This window comes from Carassius auratus, chromosome 21 (assembly GCF_003368295.1).
Source record: "Carassius auratus strain Wakin chromosome 21, ASM336829v1, whole genome shotgun sequence".
Taxonomy (NCBI): Eukaryota; Metazoa; Chordata; class Actinopteri; order Cypriniformes; family Cyprinidae; genus Carassius; species Carassius auratus.
Window position 1 is genome coordinate 14,069,079 of NC_039263.1, and position 21,130 is coordinate 14,090,208.

Below are 21,130 nucleotides of genomic sequence, written 5' to 3' on the forward strand. Positions count from 1 at the left end.
TCCCGCTGCTAGTGTCACATGCCCCTCCGCCACAGTTGTTAAGCACGCTGCTCTTAAACCTAGCAGTGCTCCAACATGTTTCATCAGGGCAGGGCCAGACAGATGAAAGGCTCTAGGATGAAAAGAACAACGTAGAGGACAGTAGACGGCAGACAGTAGAGCATGGTTTATTGTTGTGGAGACATGAGCATTTAGAACTGAATCAGCTCTCTGTTAAATATAGTTCAAAATTCGAAAGGAATTTATTGAAGGGAATTTTAATGCATGCATTATATATGCAGTATATATAAGAACATCTTGTCGATTATTTAAAATCAACTTTTTGCATTACTATTATTTTTATCTGAATGTATGTTTTAATGTATGTTTTAGTGCTGTCACAATATCATATTTTTAGAACATGATTATTGTGGCCAAAATAATTCACAACAACAATATCATTGGGATATTCACATAAATATCAAAGAATTGTCACATTTACTTTTTTGTGCTTTCTGTAGTTTTTGCCAAGATATGAAAGTGGGGAAATGGAGTAAAAGAGTTTGTAACCATTCTGTACAAAAGTGCACAAAAATAATGAACTGCTGTTCAACACTTTTTTTTTTTTTTTTTTGGAGAATCCAGGCAACTCCTACACTAGTGAGCTAACTGTTCTTGTTCTCGTTTGTCATCTCACAAATTTTTTTTACAGGTGGATTAATGGTCACCAAAGCTGTTTGGTTACCAACATTCTACAAAATATCTCTCTCTTGTGTTTCTCAGAAAAAAAATGTCATACAGGCATACATGAGGATAAGTAAATGATGAATTTAATCAAGAATCTTGATATTTAGGTGAACTATTCTTTAGAGGCTGATCAGTCAAGTAGTCATTTCTGGCATCCAACCACTCTTTAATTTTACTAACACGCATGCCGTTTATACCTAGTGTTTTAGGGGTTTCCGGCCTACTGGGGGGCAGTGAGCAGGCCACACTGACAGGGGAAATCCTATCTATGATGTACGGCCTGGGGTCCACTCAGGAGTGAGAAAGTTCAGGTTTATATGAGCCGGTCTCTAACAGCTCAATAACACAGGCCCGTAATCTACTCGGGTTTCAAACACAGGGCTGATTTACGAGCCAGCACGCCACTCCGGCATTGAAATTAGGTGTTCAGCATATGTTTTGTTGACATAAATTTAAAATTTATTGCCGTTGTCAAAACTGACTGTTAGACAAAGTCGCTTATTAACTGAGTAAATGGCTTGAGAGTTTTATGCCTGCTTCCTTAATGACTACAGTCAGTCTGTTTCAGGCACACAGAGTGCCACCCCCTCCCCTTTCTCTTCTGCTTTCACACACACACCATCTACAGTTTCTGTGGCAAAACCAGAGCACAGCTGGTTGGAGAGGCCTGAGGGGAAAAGGAACTGCCATAGTTCACACATACGAGTTGTGTGTGTCTTGAAGAGGTGGGGTGTGGGGCATATATCTCCCATAAAATCTACTGAGACTTTACTTCTGGTTGTCCAGAAAATAGAAGTTGTGGAAATTGCAGGGGCAGGTGCCCCGGTGACTTTGTCTTTACGACAGGCCTGCCGCGCTCCATGCTGGAAGCAGGTTTAAGCATGTCATATTCAGGGTCGCCCTGTAAAAATAAAGCACAGATAAAACTAATTACCTCCCTCTGATTTTAAGCAAACCATGGTATTGCATGTAAACATCTGACCGTTTCAATAAAGGCAAAACCACTCTACAGTAGGTTTGGGACTAGGGATGCACAATAGATAGTGCTGATATGTGTTTTCATGTCATTGCTAACAATAAATATATGACCAATAATATTGATTATCAATATATGACCATTACTATATAACCAACACTATTTTGTCTTTAAATAAAAAATACAAATTTTGCGTGATAAAATGTCTGGCACTGTGTGGCACTACAAATTAATTTAGTCGTCACATGACAGTACTATGAAAGTGGATATTCATTTAGAGATTTGAAAGATTAGAATTATTAGTGGTCTTTCAAGATCAATTGTAATTGAGTGTTAGATGACAGAAAAGTTAATTATTTTTATAAAAAATAATTATTTATTTTTATTTTCTTACATTTTGTTGTTTTTCCTCATTTGTGTTTTTAAAGCATGACAATATAGATTTAATTCGATTTCAGTTATATTCTAGTTTTCAGTCTTTTGTTACTTTAGTAAATCAAGATAAGCTTAATGAAATTCTAAAAAGAATGTCTGTTTTTTGTATTTTATTTCAGTTAACATTTATTTTAAGTAAGGAAAAGTTTATATATATATATATATATATATATATATATTAGTGCTGTCAATCGATTAAAAAAAATTAACTAATTAATCGCACAATTTTTAAAAATTAATCGCGATTAATCGCAATTAAAAGACTGAAACTTTTTGGATATGTAAATGTAAAATGTAAATAATTAATGTAAACTCAAGACATTTAAATTTAAATTCAAAATATTTAAATTCAAAATATGATTGTTTATTGGAATTTTTGTTTAACTTGTAACACAGATTTTCTCATGTAAACAACATACCTGCAATAAACCATCAATATCCTCCAAATTAACTGTTGGCTTGAAAGCCATATTTATTACAGAAATAAAAACACAGGCATGTAAGTACCATTTGAATTTCAAAACAATCAATGCCAATGAAAAACAAAAATGATTTCCATGTTGAATTCTAAGTGGACTGCAAAAAAATTCCAAAGTATAGTCATTGCCAGTGCTTTAAGTGGGCCAGTAGGCACCAGTACTCAGTACCGCCACTTCCAAATATAGCTCTTGAGCGTACCTCCACCTCTCCGTGCGCCCAGAACGTGCTTGTAGCGTACCGGTACGCTCATTTGGACATCTGTTTTAATAGAGGTTTTAATCTTTTACCTGCACCGCCGATTTTCAGAGCGCCCTTCACAATGCAAGCTTCCTAATTCATCCCACCCAGAGCAGAAACTACATTACCCATTCACCCTTAAGTTATACAAGTGAATAGCGCATGTGTCGCTTTTCCCACTGTTAAGTGTCAACAACTCAACGTGGCCGGAGAAGGTGTGTGAAACTCGATGTGAGTTATACTAAAGCAAAATCTTGAGTATTTATTGTCTGATAAACATTAAAAACTGTCTGCGGAGGTTGAGTCGTCCTGCAGCCCCCGCTGGCTGTTCATTGGCTGCAGCATCTTTTTTCTAAGTTCTAAAAAAATACCTTAGACGGCAAGGCACAAATTTAGATATTCATTTATCTAATTAATCTATAGCCTATGCACAAAGACAATATGATCTTTTTGTCCCCTTTTTGTTTTAAAGCTTGATGAAGAGAGAGAGCGCAAGTTGCTGCAGCTGCGAGGAGGACAGTGATGCACGCGCACAGGAGTGATTGACAGTTCGCGGCACTGTGTACAAAAAATACTCCGCTACAAAATTATTTCGTTTAAGCTTATTAACGTTAGCGTTACAGAAAGGTCTGATTTACGCACTGTTACAGTCATTGTTTTTTTTGTTTTTTTTTTAAACAATGACATTTGAGTTCATGATTTTAATGTTGCTGTTTCTTGTGGCAGACTGAATGAAGAGTAATGTTTCTTGTGGCAGACTGAAGAGTAATCCGGCAGAGTTTTATACTGAAACTTTCCGTCTAAAAGTCCTTCCTTGGTCTTATCCATATTTCTTTGCACGTTGAACACACATAGGCCACAACTGGAAATAAAAAAAAACTGCAACCGCGTTAATTGCGTTATTTTATTTTAACGCGTTAAATATTTCAAATTAATCGAATGCGTTAACGCGCTAATTTTGACAGCACTAATATATATATATATATATATTGCACAATCCTAATTCACAGTGACATTTGTTAAGGTTGTAAACGTTCTGATGATTACACAAGTCTCTTATTCTAATGTACTATATATAGTGAAAGTCCTTCCTGCCTCAAGTAGCCAGTCTGCCTTCTATCAGCTCTCAAATGTCCCCTCAGGGCTCGAAGGGTCACTCCGACAGTATGCGCTCTCTGTCAGTCTCTAATCAGTGGTAGCGCGCTCTCCTCAGACCTCAGGAGAGGGACAATGGCTAGATTGAAGGCACACAAAGGCCTTTGAGTGTTCCCCCTACAGTATCTCTGTATTGTGCCGCATTAGCACAGATCCCAAAGGTGCACAGACCCCTGGCTTTTCCCAGCTCCCCCTCGTGCGCTCACTCGCCCGCCCGTCTTTTGAAGTGCCCTTTATCCTGGAAGGCGTTTACAGGCCTTTTTAATTACTTGCAGCTTGCCAAAGGGCTTTGCTGCTTCATTCTTCTCTTTGTTTGTTGGGTCTCCACAATCCCCATCTAGAAGACAGCCATCAGGATTTTGGATGCGTTGCAAGTTTTCTCTCACCCCCCCACCCCTTTTGTTTATTTTCTGAAGTCTCTCTTTTGTGATTCTCAACCCTCAAATGGTTTTCCATTGGTGTTTTTTTCTTTCTCTCGCTCGCTGAGGTTAAACCACACTTCCTTGCTTCATAATTCTTGCCACTATTTCCATGTTCTGCCAACTCTTGTTTATAAGAACAGAGAATAAAAGCTTAAATCATTACAACCCAGCATGTGATGCTGATTCTCACAACTTCAAACAGGAACGAGGGGTTCTTTGATAAAAATAGTTTTGGGTTAGTGCATCTTTATAGAAGAATCAACCAAAGCATCAGTTGAACCAAACAGATTATGGATTTCACTAGCATGAAAATGACGCAAAGAAAAGAAAAAACCTGCCTTGTGCAGTGTGCGTTATCTATGTAGTATGAATAGAAAGTGAAGAAAGTAAACTTCTTTGTTCCTCATTAAAGATGTATACGTTTGGCACTAAAGTGCAAACAATGAGCTAATTACCACTCTGCAAACAATTACCAAATGCTGTAAGCATGCTAATAAAAACCAATTCAGTTCACTACTCGCAGCAAGTTGCCAGCGTTCTCGTGGCATTCTTACAAACCTCGTACTTTGAGCAGCTCGTCACTCAACCACAACCCATAAAACCACTTACTGTACCTGCCTTGTCTGAGTTTCATATTCTTAATGAGTGGCAGTGACCAGCCTGAGTTTGTTCAGTTGCTTGCATTGACTTGCAATCGGATGCGATGCATCTGAGGATTAGTGTGGTTTGAAAAGATGCAGATGCTTGAGACCTTTTGTTTCTTCAAGCCTGAGAAAGTCACACATGTGCATTCACTAGTTGATTTGAATCCACACATTGGTAAGGGCAGAATGCTAATAGTGGAAATGGTAAATACACTAACATAGCCAATCTGCACCAGGTTTCAGGCTTAATTCAAGGAACAGTGAAACAAAACAAAAAAAAACGTCTCTTGCTGAACTCAATAGGGCTCAATGTGGCAGTCCTGACTCACTTGACATGACCAAAAGAAAAAAAATATATATATATATATATATATTTTTTTTTAGTAGTTGCAAGCAATGATTTGAAACTTGATTGGAATAAGATGATGTAGATTTCTTTAGCAATGTTTTAGACACTTACTAGTTCAATGCACAGCTGCTTTAAAAAGTCCACTTGACTCATGCTTTTGCATTACTCAATTCTGTTGGTTTAATTTTTCCCTGATACTCAGAGATGTAATAATTTAAGAGAACAAATGTTTCTCTTTTAGCCTCATGAAAAGTTGACCCCTGTTTGAAATGTACCCTGCAGCCAAATTCAGCTGTTAAAGTCACTCTTATCTGGGGACTCATGGCCATCTATATGTTCCTGTTTAGATAAAGGGCTCCTTCATCTCCACTTGGGGAACTGAATGAATGAACAATAGGACTTTGTACTTTTGTACCATTGATAATTTTCGCTTTCAAGGCATTTCATGACATTTAGTGACAGGCTTAAATAAACATAAGATCGTCTAAATATGGGAATAATTGGTTGAAGTGACAGGGAGATGTTCAAATTTAGCTTCAAGTGGTTGCAAAAAATAGTTTATTCCTCTCTCAAGAAGATAAACAGCAGTTTTACAAATCTCACTTTAGTATTTCCAGAAAACAAGGGCTCTGGTCTTAAGTCAAGTCAAGTCGAGCTTTATTGTCATTCCATTGTCGCAACGTGTGGACATACAGTGGAACAAAATGTCATGCCATACAAGATCACGGTGCTACATACTGTAAATACAGAAATACAACAGTAAAATAAAACAGTATAGACCTATACACAAACTAACCTACTGACAGATTTTGACTATAAATACACTATATATAAATGTTTACCTAATACTTAAACTAAAAAATACAAACTACACGAATGCTTCACGTAAATACTGTACCTATACACAATTTACCTACTGACAAATTTGACTATAAATATACTATATATAAAGGTTTGCCTATACATAAACTAAAAAAAAAAACAGAATATACAAAAGCTTCACATTATACTGTACATGTGCAAAGAGAAACATTGGTAGTCAAGCAGCTGGCTGGGAAACAGTGCAAGATGATTTGTAGTGCATGAGCATGTAAATATACAATTATTAGGGAGTCTTTTTTGGGATTATGTGCACACAGCAGTGTGTGAAAAGTGTCTAGTGCACATAGAGGAGAGTGTGTTACTACAGGTGGTTTGTACAGGGCCACTCACCTGTGTGTAGCACACTTCAAATTGCACACAAAAAAAGCTACAGGGTTTGTGTTGGGTTTCAGAGGCTCTCACAGACTGGGGTAAAAGCTGTAGAGCAGTCTGGCGGAGCAGGCTCTGATGCTCCAGGACCATCTTCCTGATGGTAGAAGCTGGAAAAGAATGTGGGAGGGATGGGTGGGGTCCTTCACGATACTGTTGTCTTTGCTGGAGCATTTTGAAATGAAAATGTCTAGGGTGGAGGGGAGAGGGGCACTGATGATCTGTGTTAACTGTCCACTGGAGGGTCTTGTGGTCCGCTGCATTACAGTTCCCATACCAGTGCATGATGCAGCTGGTCAGCATGTGTTCTGAGGTGCCCCTGTAGAATGTGGTGAGGATGGGTGGAGGGAGACTTGCTTTTTTTCAGCCGGCAGAGAAAGTGTAGGTGCTGTAGTGCCTTCTTGGAGACATGGTGTTGGTGGTTCAGCTGAGATCCTCTGTGATGTGCACCCCAAGGAATCTAGTGCTGCTGACTCTCACCACAGTCAAGTTGTCAATGGTCAGTGGGGGGGTCAACCGAGTTTCTCCTGAAGTCCATCACAGCCTCCTTTGTCTTACATTGAGAGATAGGTTGTTAGTGCCACACCATTCAGCCAGTTGTGCCGCTTCCTCTCTATAGTGTTTCATTGCTGTTGCTTATGAGACCTACCACAGTTGTGTCTTCCATAAACTTAATGATGTGGTTGGAGCTAAACTTGGCAGTGTAGTCATGGGTCAGCAGCGTGAGGAGCAGTGGGCTGAGCACACAGCCTTGTGGAGCACCTGTGTTCAGGGTGGTAGTCCTCGAGGTGTTGTGGCCGACATGGACTGACTGAGGTCTTCCAGTTAGAAAGTCCAGGAACATAGGAGTCTTTACTCTCTAGATGGGATCGAGGGCATTGGGGAGGCTGGTTTTGATGATGTGCATGACTAACCTCTCAAAGCACTTCATCATGATTGGAGTCAGTGCTATGGGATGGTAGTCGTTTGGACAGGACACAGGTAATTTTTTGGTACTGGTATGATTGCTGTGGATTTGAGACATGTGGGAATAACTGCCTGGCTCAGCTAGGTATTGAAGATATCTGTTTGGAAATCCCTCAGCTGTGTAGCACAGTCTTTCAGTACATGGCCAGGTATGTTGTCGGAACCCACAGCTAGTGTCGTTTTTGGCGGCCTGTTTTAACTGTAATTTTAGTCTAGTCTTTGTGTGAAGCTGTCATTTTAGTTTTTATTAGTTTTATTCACGTTCATACTCTCTTTAAAATTGTATTTTAGTATCTTTTTAGTAATGCAATTCTATTTAACCCAGTCAATATAGTATAAGTACGTAGTAGTAGTAGAAATGAAACCAAAATTTTATTTTACCCAAACCCATTTCAAACCAGGTTATCTTATTATATTATTTTTACCTTATAGACTCAAGAATACATCCATTCCAGACACAGAAAACTTTATTTTACCAACCAAACATGTTAGAAGTGCACATATCGGTCCATTTCTCTGTGTCAGACTTAACTTTGTCTGTTGCCATCTTATAAATAATGCTGCGAGTTGGGTTTGAGGAAGTGACGTCGCCTTTGTCTGCACAGTGTGACCTGATGAAGCCCCTGAAGTGAGACACAGGAAACAGAAATACTGCAAAATAATAATAATAACACGACTAAACGAGACGAAATAACGTTATAACATTTAGTTTCATCTCGTTTTGGTCAACGAAAATGAAGATACATTTTAGCATAGTTATTATTTTGTAAACCTCATTAAGTCTCATTTTTATTCGTCAACAATATTGCATTACACATTTAATTAGTCATTGTCACATGACCAGCATTTATGTTGTGTCTTGTTTTTATCACGTGATAAAGGTTCGTTGACGACGATATTTAGTCATAATTTTAATTGACAAAAGCAACACTACACAGCCTTGCGTGGGTTAATCCTAGATGGGGTCTTCCTTACATAGGTTGGAGACAGATAGAGCGCCTGGTCGTTGGGAGGTGTGGGCAGTTTTTGTGCAGGTGTGTCATTCTGCATGTCAAACCATGAATAAAAGTGGTTGAGTGCATCCGGGAGGGATGTGTCGTCAGCACAGGCCTGTGGTGGGGGCTTGTAGTCTGTGATGGTCTGAATGGCTTACCACAGGCTCCGCGTGACTCTGCTGTCGGTGAAGTGATTGTTTATTAAAAAAATTTTGAGCATATGACCGTTTTGCAGTTTTGATGCCACAGGACAGATTAGTTCTTGCTGTTTTGAGGGCTGCTTTTTCTTCTGATCTGAATACCCTCTTTCTTGTTATCTGGTGTAAGAGGAATGGTAGGACTTGTGTGGTGGGAAGTAAAATTATGCTATTCTGTCTTTGCCATTTAGCACGCTAATCGAATCTCTAGTATACCCAGGTGCTTTCCTGGTTTTTATGCGAGTGACTTAAATGGTGTTGGCTGATGTTATTTTGTCCTGTTTCTCCCCGCAGGAAGCTGCACAGCGGAATGAAGACCTACGGATGCGAGCTTTGTGGAAAACGCTTCCTAGACAGTCTGCGCCTAAGGATGCACTTGCTGTCTCACTCAGGTAACATCACTAATAAGGATCCTTGTTTTTAAGGGTTGGGTGAAATTCTGAATTTATGTTCATGCATTTGAAAGTTGAATTGGAATGACAGGAAGAGGAATTGAATTGCAATCAACAGTTGACTTATTTTTTATTAATTGTAAAAATGTAATAATAAGTTTGGGTTCTGTATTTTGTAAAAAATGTGATTGTAAATGGATTTTCCTCATCATTACTCAAGTTTTCAGTGTCACATGATCCTTCAGAAATCATTCTAAAATGTTGGTTTGGTGCTAAAAGAAACATTTCAAAAACTGTTGAAATCACTGCTTAATATTCTTGTGGAAACCAGATTCATTCTTTCAGGGTTTTTTGGATTAAAAAAAAATATATCTCAAAATATTTTGTAGCATTATGTCTTTACTGTCTATTTTTGATTAATTTAATGGGCCTTTGCTGAATAAAAGCATTAATTTATTTAAAAACAATCTTACAGACCTCAAACTTTTGAACAGTAGTATTTTTCTATCTCTTCTATAGGTCGAATCCTGGAATATCTACATTTGTTTCCAGTTAATTTTTGGAGGTTGTATATGTTTTGTTTTTTTCTGGAGGGGAGAGTCTTTTCTTTAATAGAGAAGTGCTCTTTTCGTGGTCTGTAGTCAATCTGGTTTAAATAGTCTATAAAAGCAGTGGGACTCCAGGTTTCCAGCCCAGGCCAAACAGGATTCTCCCTTCACCTCCCTCTGCGATTGCCAAATTCACAGGCCAGAGAAGCCAAAGTCCTTAACACATAGCAAATCTACAATGGTCAAATTTTGTAGACTTTTTGCCCCCCATCGAGCGCACTTGGGTTTATGATAATTAAGAGCGAGTGCTATGCCGAGGTAATTGATTCCACAGTAATTGGGGGTTTAGATTTGATTAGATTAGTTAAAAAAACACACAGATTACTCCTCCAAACCTTTCCAACTTTCCACCTCGCAGCAGTGGAATATTTCGATGTCAATATCTTCATATAGTGAGATGAGATTGACTTTTTGCAGGGACGTTTAAAAATATGTGGAGTGGAGAGATGAGTGACATCTCACGCTGGGCCGCCCAATTCAATTCATGCACAACTCAGCATGGCAGACACTGCTCTAAGGAAATATCTAATGTTTATTTTAGAGGCTGTTCAAATCCCAAGATGCATGTTCAATAACAGACTCTGTGGAGATATTGTAGTACTCGTGTGCTCATAAAGGAAGCCCACGGAGCATGTACTGCATGGTGACATTTATGAGAGCTATTCTGCGATGAGACAAAGAGGCCGAGTCTGAACTTTGATGAATACCTCTGTTTGGTATTCGTACTGACCCGCAGAGACGCCTGTACTCGTGCTAAAGTATGTTCCGTGTCATTATAGTAATCCAGAAATCCTTATGGGAGACTGGCTTGTGCAGTTTGGATAATATGACTGCGGATAATCCTGCGCTCAGAAGCTGGGTTGCATGAGACTGTGGGCTAGAGAACGCTTCAAAAAGGCCTTTGTAGAGCCACTGACTTGCTCAGTGACTCTCCAGACAGAAGGACTGAGTGCCATTTGATGTGTTGTTAGTGCTTGCGGTGCCTTACACTTTACCCTCCCTGGATTATTGAGGGGGTTTACTGTAGTCCGAATGTTGGCCCCTGCGGCTCAAGTGTCCTCAGCTTTAAAACGTAGTCTCAAATCTCATTTTCTCAAACAACAATGCTGTTTTCTTTTACTTGTACCTCATGGTTCTTCCTTGTCCTCTTCTTCTTCCTCATCTTCCTTGTCTTTTTCTGCTGCTTCATCTCTTGCTGCTCCTACTGCGGATGTTTCTCCTGCTGATTTTTCACCTGTTGCTTTTTCTTCTGTTGCTTCTTTCTTTGCTGCTGCTTCCCTATTCCTCTGCGGTTTATGTTGATTTTCTACTTGTTCATCTTCCTCTGCTACTGCTTTTACTCTTCCTCTGCTCTTCTTCCTCTTTTCACTGCCTCTGCTTCTTACTCTGCTGCTGCCACTCCATATTTTTCTTTTTCATTTGATGCTGCTTCCTTTTCCGCAGATGTTTTTGTTGATTTTTTACTTGTTCATCTTCGTCTGCTACTGCATTTACTCTTCTTCTTTTTTCTGCTACTTCTTTCACTGCTTCTTTTGCTTCTGTCTCTTTATCTATTGCTGCTTCCTTTGCTGCAGCTTCGGGTTCTTTATCTATTGCTTCAGTTGTTGCTGCTTTTTCCATTTCCCCTGCTGTTTTGTTTGCTGATACTGCTTTCACTCTTCTTCTGCTTCTTGCTCTGTTGCTGCTTCTCCATCTGTTTCTTCTTTCTTTGTTGCTGCTTTTACTGTTCCTCTGCTCTTCCGCTTCCTGTTTTTTTACTGCTGCTGCTATTTCTTCCTCTGCTTCTGCTTCATCTATTGCTGCTTCTTTTGCTGCTGCTTCTGGTTCTTAATCTCTTGCTTTCTTTGCTGCTGCTTCTTTTTCCTTTTGCTGTTTTTGTTGCTTTTCTACTTCATCTTCCTCTAGTGATGCTTTGTTTTCACTTCTCTTCTTCTTTCTTGTCTTCTGCTGCTGCTGCTTCTGCTGCTGCATCATCTGTTGCTGCTTCGGTTGCTGTTGCTTTTTCCTCTGCTGCTGCTTTCTTTTCTTCTGCTGTTACTTTTTTACTATTTTTCCTTGTGGCTTTTCTGCTTAGTCTTCTTCATCTGCTGATGCTTGTACTCTGCTCTTCTTCTTCCTCTTCTTTTGATGCTGCTATTTCTTCCCCTGCATTTCTTCTGCACCACTACCTTCTTTTTCTTCATCATTTCTATCTTTTGCTGCTGCTTCCTTCTATCATCACCATCAGTTTATTCTAATTCTTCATAAAATTAATATTAGAATAAGTCGTTTAACTTTAAGCCAGCTTTCACATCAGAAACAGGTGTTTTGAAGTGCTCCCTTCTAAATGTATCTTGGATCTCTGAAACGGACCTGATGGAAAACACCAGAAGACATGATAATGGGATCTGCACATGGGCTGTGTTCATTAAGCACTCTGCAGTTTCTGTTTTTTTTGTTTTTTTTGCTAAATTTACATCACCTTCGTAAAGTTGAACCAAAAATGAGAAATGTCTGTAATCACGATAGCAGTTTTGCTTTTAAAACGGCAGAAGAACCAGTCATAATTCTTTAAGATCTTTACCAAAAGAATCAGCCTCAGACAGCCTCCCTCAACAGGCGGAATGAGCGAGCATTGCGAGGCGGCTTATTTTTAGTGCATCAAAACAGAACACAAAAAAACCCCTAGAACAAAACAGTTTTAACGTTCATATGCTCGATGCTTGACACACAGCGCTAACCTGGTTTTTGTTTGTAGCAGTCTGGCTCTTGAGAGCTTCACTCTTGTGTAATGCTCAAGCTTTTCAGTGGAAACACTTTTATAGACACAGACAATGGCAGAGAGGCAGAGACACAGCTCGCCTCTTTGATTGTTTTGTTTTCTTTTGTTTTTTTTATTGCTTTGTTCTTTCATTGCAAACTTTCTGTTTTTATCCTTTCTGTTCTGAGCGGTTTGATTTTTTGTTTTGAGTGACACCAAGCAAGTGGCTTTGCCCTCCACCTCCTCCACTCCCTTGTCTTCAGGAGAAGGTGCTGAAGAATGGTATTAGGTATGTCGTGTGTATTGTGGTGTACCATTTCAGTCACACACACCCCCCCTCACTCCTCTCAGCTGGTGCACGCCGTCTCTGTTTGTTTTATTGTGGACTTGGCAGGGCGCCAGTCTGGGCCGCCTGCCACAGCCCAGGGTACAGTATGTACAGTGAATTTTGTGCCAGTTTTTTTTCTTTCCTGTGTTGTCTTTTTTCAAATTATTGTCTGACAGCAGCGGTTGTGGTGGCTGTTTTGTTGGGGCTTTTTCTTCTGGGGCTTTCAAGGCCTCACGTACTGGAGTTTGGGTGGAAGTGTATTGCGGCGAGATTCTGTTAATGGAAAAGTGCGTGTGTTTTTTCTCAGGTTTAAGGTCAGCATGGTCTTGGGAGCTGCTGGGTAGTGAGGCAGCACACCACTGGAGCAAAAAAAAAAAAAGTGGGGGGAAAAAAGTGACTCAGCCATTTGGAGCACGACTAGGCTATTAGTGTTATGTGAGCTTCCCTTGTGACTTCAAAGAGTGCAGAGCATGGTCTGGGTAGGCTAGCCAAGGGACATATTTTGATCCATTTTTGAAAGGAGAGGCAAAGTTTTTTGCTGGGATTACAGATCAACATATGCTGTTTAGCATATATCACAAATATTTTTAACTTTAACTTTGTTTAAATATATATAATGTTTTTTTAATTTAATAAAAAATTATTATATATATTTTTTTTATCTGCAGCTATAGCTGTTAGAGGTCAACAATGCTTGTATTAATATAATTTAAAACCTTTTTGTATTAAAAAAATACATATTATTTTATACTTTTGATATATTTTACATATTATTATAATAATAAGAAAAATAGTTCTGTATACGCATTTCAAATTTGTAATTATTTTTTATTTATACTGTATATTTAAAATATGATTATAAGTGTTTATTATATAATCATAATTATCTTTTTTTTCAGGACGTTATGCAACAATTTTTCTGAGTTCTTCATCGTAGGCTATCATAAGTTTATCTGTAGTTCAAACTACTACTGTATTAATATATCTTCTAATAAAATATTTTTACTAATTTCATATAATCATTTTTACACTTCATGTTTATACATTTAAAACCATATTCCTAAATATTATATATTATAATTACTATAACATGTTTGCATAGTTATTTTTTTATTGTTTCCAGGATGTTATGCAACTCATCCATGTTGGCTTCTCACTAATTTGTCTAGTTTCTTCAGTGTAGGCTATTATGCATTTTTATTTATTTATTTATTTTAAATGTATGTATAAAACCATCTTTTTATCTCTATTTAACCATCTGCAGCTTTTGCAGTTCTCCAGATAAAAAGTTCCACAACCTGAAGTGAAGTAACATTCAGCAGGCACAAAAAGTTTCTTTTTTTTTTTTTTTTTTTCTTCTACCTGTTTGGGCAAAGCTGGGTGAATTGAACTGTCCACACACATGCATGCATGCACATGTACACTTGGGGACTGTGTGAACACTCTCATTAGCAAGGCGAAGTGCCTGGCCCAGGCTGATTAAGTCTATGTGTTATTCTCCAGAGGACCCAGCCAGTGGACCTCGCTTGACTTCATTAGCTCAGTAGACTGAGACAGGGCTAACACAGCAAGACCCCTTGTACACTACCCAGCAGCTTGGCATGTGCCTTTGCCATTGCAATCACACATTTATGCAACTGTGTTTTTAGTAAAAGTTTTGTAACTCTTCCATAACCTAGTAATTTAGAAGAAATGGGAATCATTTTCTTGGCTATTGTGATCTATCAGCTGTTGCTTTCAAGTTGACTTGCAAGCACATGTGCTTTTCTTTCTTTTGATGACAGCGAATTAGCCGTTTCAATTATGGCTGTGTTACTTGGCCTGCAGGCTTTTCTTTAGCTCCATTGTTGCCTAGCTATTATCTTCGTTGTGTAGCTTTTGTCGGCCCACTCCACATTGGTTTCCTGGTTCATGTCCTCAGCTGCATGTGTTGACACTGTGTTTAAGCACAGAAACAGTTCTCAGATCGGTGTCCTCGTTCTTCAAGGTGAGAAAATACATTTTCACAAACTGCTTCCATTTCTCATCCTAGCATAATCTGAGGTCACAGTGAGCCAAAATTGTGATTGCAGATTTGTGTATAATATAGACCAGTGGTTCTCAACTATTTTCTTTTCTTTTTTTTAAGATTGGACATCAAGTGGTGACCACACAAAGTATTGTATTGATAATATTAATACAAAAAAGAAATAAAAATAATATTTTTCATTATATATATCTATGTGAAAACAAGTATTATTATTATTATTATTATTATTATTATTGTTATTATTATTATTATAGTAGTAGTATTATTACCATTTTATTATAAATATATTTATTATTTTTATTTTTATTATTTTTCATATAATACAACAGTAAGATGTCAAAATAGTTATTCATAATATATTACATATCTTATAATAATTATAATAATAATTATTATTATTAGATCATTATACTTTTTTTGGTTGACTTTTAATGTCCAATATATAATTCAGGTCCTGAAAAAAAAATTAGTATTAATATTAAATGGCTCAAAAAATAAATAAACGTTATGGTTGGCACAAACATCACCAAAAGTTTTATATATATATATATATATATATATATATATATATATATATATATATATATATATATATATATATTTTATAGTTTTATTTATGGTTTTCAAGGTTTCACAAACGTGTCCATGTTAGCTTGGATCAAGTGACATGTAGATTATTTTTTTCTTTCAATTTAACAGTGGATTTTCTCTCATGTCCGTGACCTTGTCAAAACAGACGGTCACGGCCCTCCAGTTGAGAACCACTGCAATAGGAAGCTGAACAGAGACACTGAAAATGTAAGGCATGAAGGAAGAGGAAAAGAGAAGACAGAGAGAGCATTTCTCTCTCTCTCTCTCTCTCTCTCTCTCTTCTCTCTCTCTCTCTCTCTCTCTCTCTGTTTCTCTCTTTCTCTCTGTTTCTCTCTTTCTCTCTCTCTCTCTCTCTCTGTCAGAAAGCGCTGGGCTCCCACAGTCTGGCCCCTCGCCAGCTCTTCCCTCACAGTGATGACATCATCAGCTGCCGGCAGGTCTGGATGTTCTGCCAACATTCCAGAGCGTTTATGATCGCTCGCAGATGTGAGTCCAGGAACATACTGTACCCAAACTAGAAATTAATGAAACTTGACTGCTTTCCAAGCCACATATTCCAAAATAGAGAGCCTGCAAATGGGACGGGGGGGTGGAAGAAAGGGCTCTAAATAAAGAGTGGGGGGAAAGGGGGAGAATGCCCTGGTGCTCAACGCTCTCATGTAAATTCTTTACAGCAGCTGATAAAGCCCCCGTCTCACCCTCCTTCCTCCTCCTGCCCTCCCTCATGTGCAATAGTCAGGGGATGACGGGCCGCATGGATAAATGGCCTGAGCTTCTGTTTGGCCGCATGCCCTAAGTTCTCTCTGGTGGTTTAAACCAATAATACTTTCCCTGACCTGTTGATGTACATTAAATCCCCATTTAAAACAGCGCTTGAATTATGTGCCACATAAATCCTCCGTTATAAGGTCCAGGAGAAATGATTACGCATGTGGGTAATGGCTCTGTAATTGTTTGACAAGTTTACATCCCATCAAAAAGCTGACAAGAGTTTATTCCCATGATGCCCAGGGGTGAGCTGCACGGTGATTTTTCTCAGCCTCGGATGGCATGACATGATAAATATTAATGTCAGCTTTAATGTCTGTGGTTAATGTTTTGAGTCATGAACAGGAAATTATGAAAACTCCCAGACTTGAGTGAACCCTAAATACTATGATTTCATCTGAATAAAACCTCAAGTCTGGGTGTTAAACTAAAGAAACAGTTTTTCAAGCATTGAACAATTTTATATTAACACAAGACTAATGCATCACTGTTAAATATGTAATGTGTGAGTGTGTGTATATATAGGAGTTAGGGTTTACCCTGTGTCTATGTGTGTGTATATATATATATATATATATATATATATATGTATGTTCACAATTCTTTCTGCGAAAAGGGATTTAAAAAAAGTGGCATCACTGTGCAGTTTTTTTTTTTTCTCTCTTTTAGGATGGTTCAGTTTATGGATGTTTGGTATTTGTTTCATTCCTCTTTTCATTGCAGCCATCATCTTGTTACCATTTTTCGATTTAAACATGGAATAAGCTCACACCAGCTATAATACCCTGTTAAAGATCCTGATCTTAGTCCTTTGTTGTCGGGTATTGCAGCTTTAAATCTCTTTGGTTGCTAAGTAGCAAGTGCCCCTGTGCTCTAATGGGCTGATTTGGTATTCAGCTCAATGCTGGGTCTTATTTTTGTATGCGAGACAAAGTGTTTTGATGGAGGGTGATTGCAGCAGCGTCTGGAGGCTGTTTGGGAGTTTTATGGGCTGTACAGTACACCGTGTGCCTTCTAAAACAGAACACAGGCGATTGAATTTTGGATTTGCTTCATCATTTCTCTCCTCTGAGCAGCCTCTGTCAAAAAGGGAGCGTAGCTGGAAGGGCACAGATTAATTTGTTCTGCTGGAAATGAGAGCGGTACAGCAAAACACACACAAACACGCAACATGCGCGCGCAACGAGCATTCTGAAGAATACAGTGAAACGCACAGAGGCGCAGCTACAGCAGGGAATGCTGCTGCCGTCAGAATGGATGAACACCTATGAACGGCAATGAAGCTGGTATTGCATGATTAGGCAACACATGTAAATTGACTGGTGTAATGCATTTGAATATATTTATATTTGTTTATTTAAAAAAATATATATATAGGTGTATGTTAAGTTAATTAAATTTTGTATTTTAAATGGTGTCATTTTAGGCCATTGCAGTTGAAATTGTGGGCAATTTTCTTGATAGTGTCTGAGCGAAAGACTTTTATTGTTTTACGACACTAACAAAATTGGACGCAATCCAGTCTAGAAAGCTGTTTTGTGCCATATCTCAGTTTTATATCCATTTATATCACAGTAAATCTTTATGGCGCAATCGCTTTCGCCTCACTGATAACTCTGCTTTGCTGACATACATATGAGGGAAAGCCTTGACCTAATCAAGGTTTCATCACTGATTCACAACAATGACTGATAAATAATCAACATCAGAGGGATACCACCCTCCATGTCCTGCAGACCCAACCGCATATATCAGTCAAGCCTCCGGTTTGCGAGTGTTTTAGGTCATACTGATTTAAACCAGTCTGGGGAAGTTGCAGTTCCGCCACCAGATTTCAGTCACTGGCAGAGTCCTTGGAAAAAATGATGATTTGTTTGTTTATTGGGTTTTGTTTGTGTTCAAAGATCAAGGCTTTGATTGCAGCTGCGAGCCAGTGGTTGAAATGCATTGGTGTGGTGTGTTGTTGCTGGTAGTGTGTGTGTGGGGGGGTGGGGGTGGGGGGGGGTGCTGCTGAAGAGGAGGGGGTGGGGGGTTTGTAAAGGGAGGCTAAATTTAAATTGTAATTGGCCGACTTCCACAAGCTTGCGGGCATTTTAATGAGTCATAATAACTTCATTTAAAACCAGCTGAGCAGAAAATAGATTGGAGAGGAGCCTGTGGCCAGTATGGATTTAGTTTTCTTTTTTTTCTTTCATCATTGAGGCCGGACCCACTCTGCCAGGCCTGATTGGCCGCTGAGCAGACAGACATCCTTTGTGGATTTATCATATCACTGTCCACTTTGCATTCAGATCATATTCGGACAGTTCCCATCAGCTTCATGCTCCATATGGAGTGCTGAGCAGTCGGACAGTGCACTCATTCATGAATTGAATACATCAAACTCATGTCAATGCTTTAGTACACTTCCTAAATGGCTTTTTCTACTATATCAAAGGAGTAGCTCACCCAAAAATGTAACTGTATGATTTTTTTCCCCCCTTTTCCTGAACACAAATGATATTTTGAAGAATTCTTTACTTATTTGTCTGTACAAGTCAGAATCATATTAATGTAAATTTTATAGGCCATGTATGTTATAGTTAACTAATTCTAATTCTAAAACCTTAAAAACATTTTTTGATATTTGAAATAAAAAACTTTCAAATATTTACAATATTTATTTCAGCTAGAAAACAAAAAACACACTGCCATGTACACACACACACACAAAAGGCATTTTCCTAAATATTTTCTTTTGTATTCCAAAAAAGAAAAAGTCATACAGGTTTGGAACAACAGGAGGGCAAATAAATGATGCAAAATGTTTAATTTTGGGTGAAATATTCCTTTAAGAGTGGAAGCTGCAGGCAAAAATTAGATTTTAAGTCTCTAAATTAGATGTAGCCACGGATAAAAAGTTATTTACGAAGTGCCGTTAAAGAGCGCACCTCCTCCGTGACGGTGATTATTAGATTAAGATTAAGCGGGTCATCTGCTGCCGGAGTTGAAATAAATGGTGGAATGTGTTGGCACACTCTGTGCCAGTCCAATTGAGTTTGAGTGAAGCGAGCGGGCACACCTCTATGGCAGAGGCCTCGTGCGCACCGCCACATGTTAAGAAGGGCCCTCTAGCGTGAAACGCACATTCAAAGCCATGCACGCACAGGGTACAGTCTAAACCCTTCAGCGCTGCCACCCACCGAAGCCTCACCTGTCCTTTATCTCGGTTGAGGCCATGAAGACAGAATGTGTGCTCTTGTGTGATAAATGCCTGAATTCTGTTTATTCCATTCAAATGCATCTGTTTCCGCCTGCTCTTCTCTCTTGCCCCCCCAGGGGGTGTCTTATTCGAGACCTTTACATCTTATATCTTCCGTATATAGACGTGTACAGCATGTTTCCAGGTTTTCATTCTGAATAAATGCGGCAGCGGTGTGGTTTTTATTTTTAAATGCGTCAACGTCTAATGACATCCTCTCCGCCCCCTTAGCACAAAAACAATAAATAAAAAAAATAAATAAAAATAACCTGTTTAAGTCACCCAAGAAAATCCTGTTATTCCCCTGCATATCTGTGGGTCAGTACAATATAAAGAGCATCATTGTATCTATGCATATGCTTAATATAATATGATTTGTTTTCTGCATAATAGCAATAAAAGTAAATACTCTCCAAGGTACTTTTTTTTTTCATCGTGTTGCGTTAGCTCAACCGATTGCTTCTGGGAAACTTTTAGATCAATTTCTTAGCACAGATTAAAAAGCTATGAATCCCATTTATGGAAGAGCTCCCTTATGAAATGCTCTTTGAAACTTTCATATTTTGGCTGAAGAGTGAATCAGACGCTAAGCAAAGATCTGCCGACGGCGCTTTCATGTAAAAAAAAAAAAAAAAAAAAAAAGGAAGATAAAAGCAGTCCCATCTGGAAGTAGCCAGGACACACAAGGGTTGCTTTTATGCTATCCAGTCCACTGGGAGGTTGAACATGAAAAGCAGCCGTGGATATTGTGTTATTACTGTTGCAAATGCGTCTGTGGATCAGAATACTAATCGCGGGCCTTCCAAACAATTTCAGCGCTGAAGAAAAACACCTCTATTTCAGGCACTTTGAAACCGTTTGTAATGACATGAGTAATTAATGTGTAATGGGCAACTATACGACAGGGCAAAACCTTCTAAAACGCTCTGGGGCTATTGAAAAAAAAAATATATATATTCTCTGGAAAAGCATCAGATTATATAACTGACTGAAGAAGTGCTGCCAATAGGTGCTCACAAGAAAAAATTTAATCTAGCAGCTATATATATATATGAATATCCTGTCTAGTCGATGCGGATTGTAATTGTGATCGTACAGAAATTCTACATACAGATGCAGAGCGAAAGAAGATGAAGAGGAAGTCAGTGGATCTGGAACGAGTGTGAGGACGTCGTAAAGGGTTTTAGTGAGGAAGTTAAAGAGGGTGTCGCGCAGTCGACATTCGTGGAAAAAAAAAAAGAACTTTATGGAAGTAACTTTTTCTTCTTTTTTTTTCTTTTGCCTTCACCCTCTTTCTCTTCCCCTTTCCATACTTTTTTTTTAAGCTAAGGAAGGTTCCTGCTCTCTTAAAATTATTAAAAAAAAATCTTGTGACATAATGGAAAGAAAGATCAGGGTTAGTTGGTGTCATTTGGCCCTCTGTGCAAGTTTATTTGTAGAACAAAATACACCATGAAGTTTGCAGTTCCGGTTTTGAATCTGAAGTTGATTAACTTTTATTAGTGGAAGAATCATTTCAAATCAAGCAATAAACAAATGTAAATGACTGCACCTGAGAGCTGGTAAACTCAGTATGTTTGCATTTCCTGTTGTTTTCTGT

General features: G+C 38.5%; 1 protein-coding gene across 3 annotated transcripts in view; it reads left to right on the forward strand.

Annotated features, from left to right (window-relative positions):
- Positions 1-21,130, forward strand: part of LOC113038590 (zinc finger and BTB domain-containing protein 16-A-like) — a 108,551-nt gene that overhangs the window by 43,530 nt on the left and 43,891 nt on the right. For all 3 annotated transcript variants that reach the window (XM_026196140.1, XM_026196141.1, XM_026196142.1), the window contains one exon: positions 9,128-9,225. In XM_026196140.1, the coding sequence (XP_026051925.1) occupies positions 9,128-9,225 (98 nt within the window). The remainder of the gene's footprint in view (positions 1-9,127; positions 9,226-21,130) is intronic.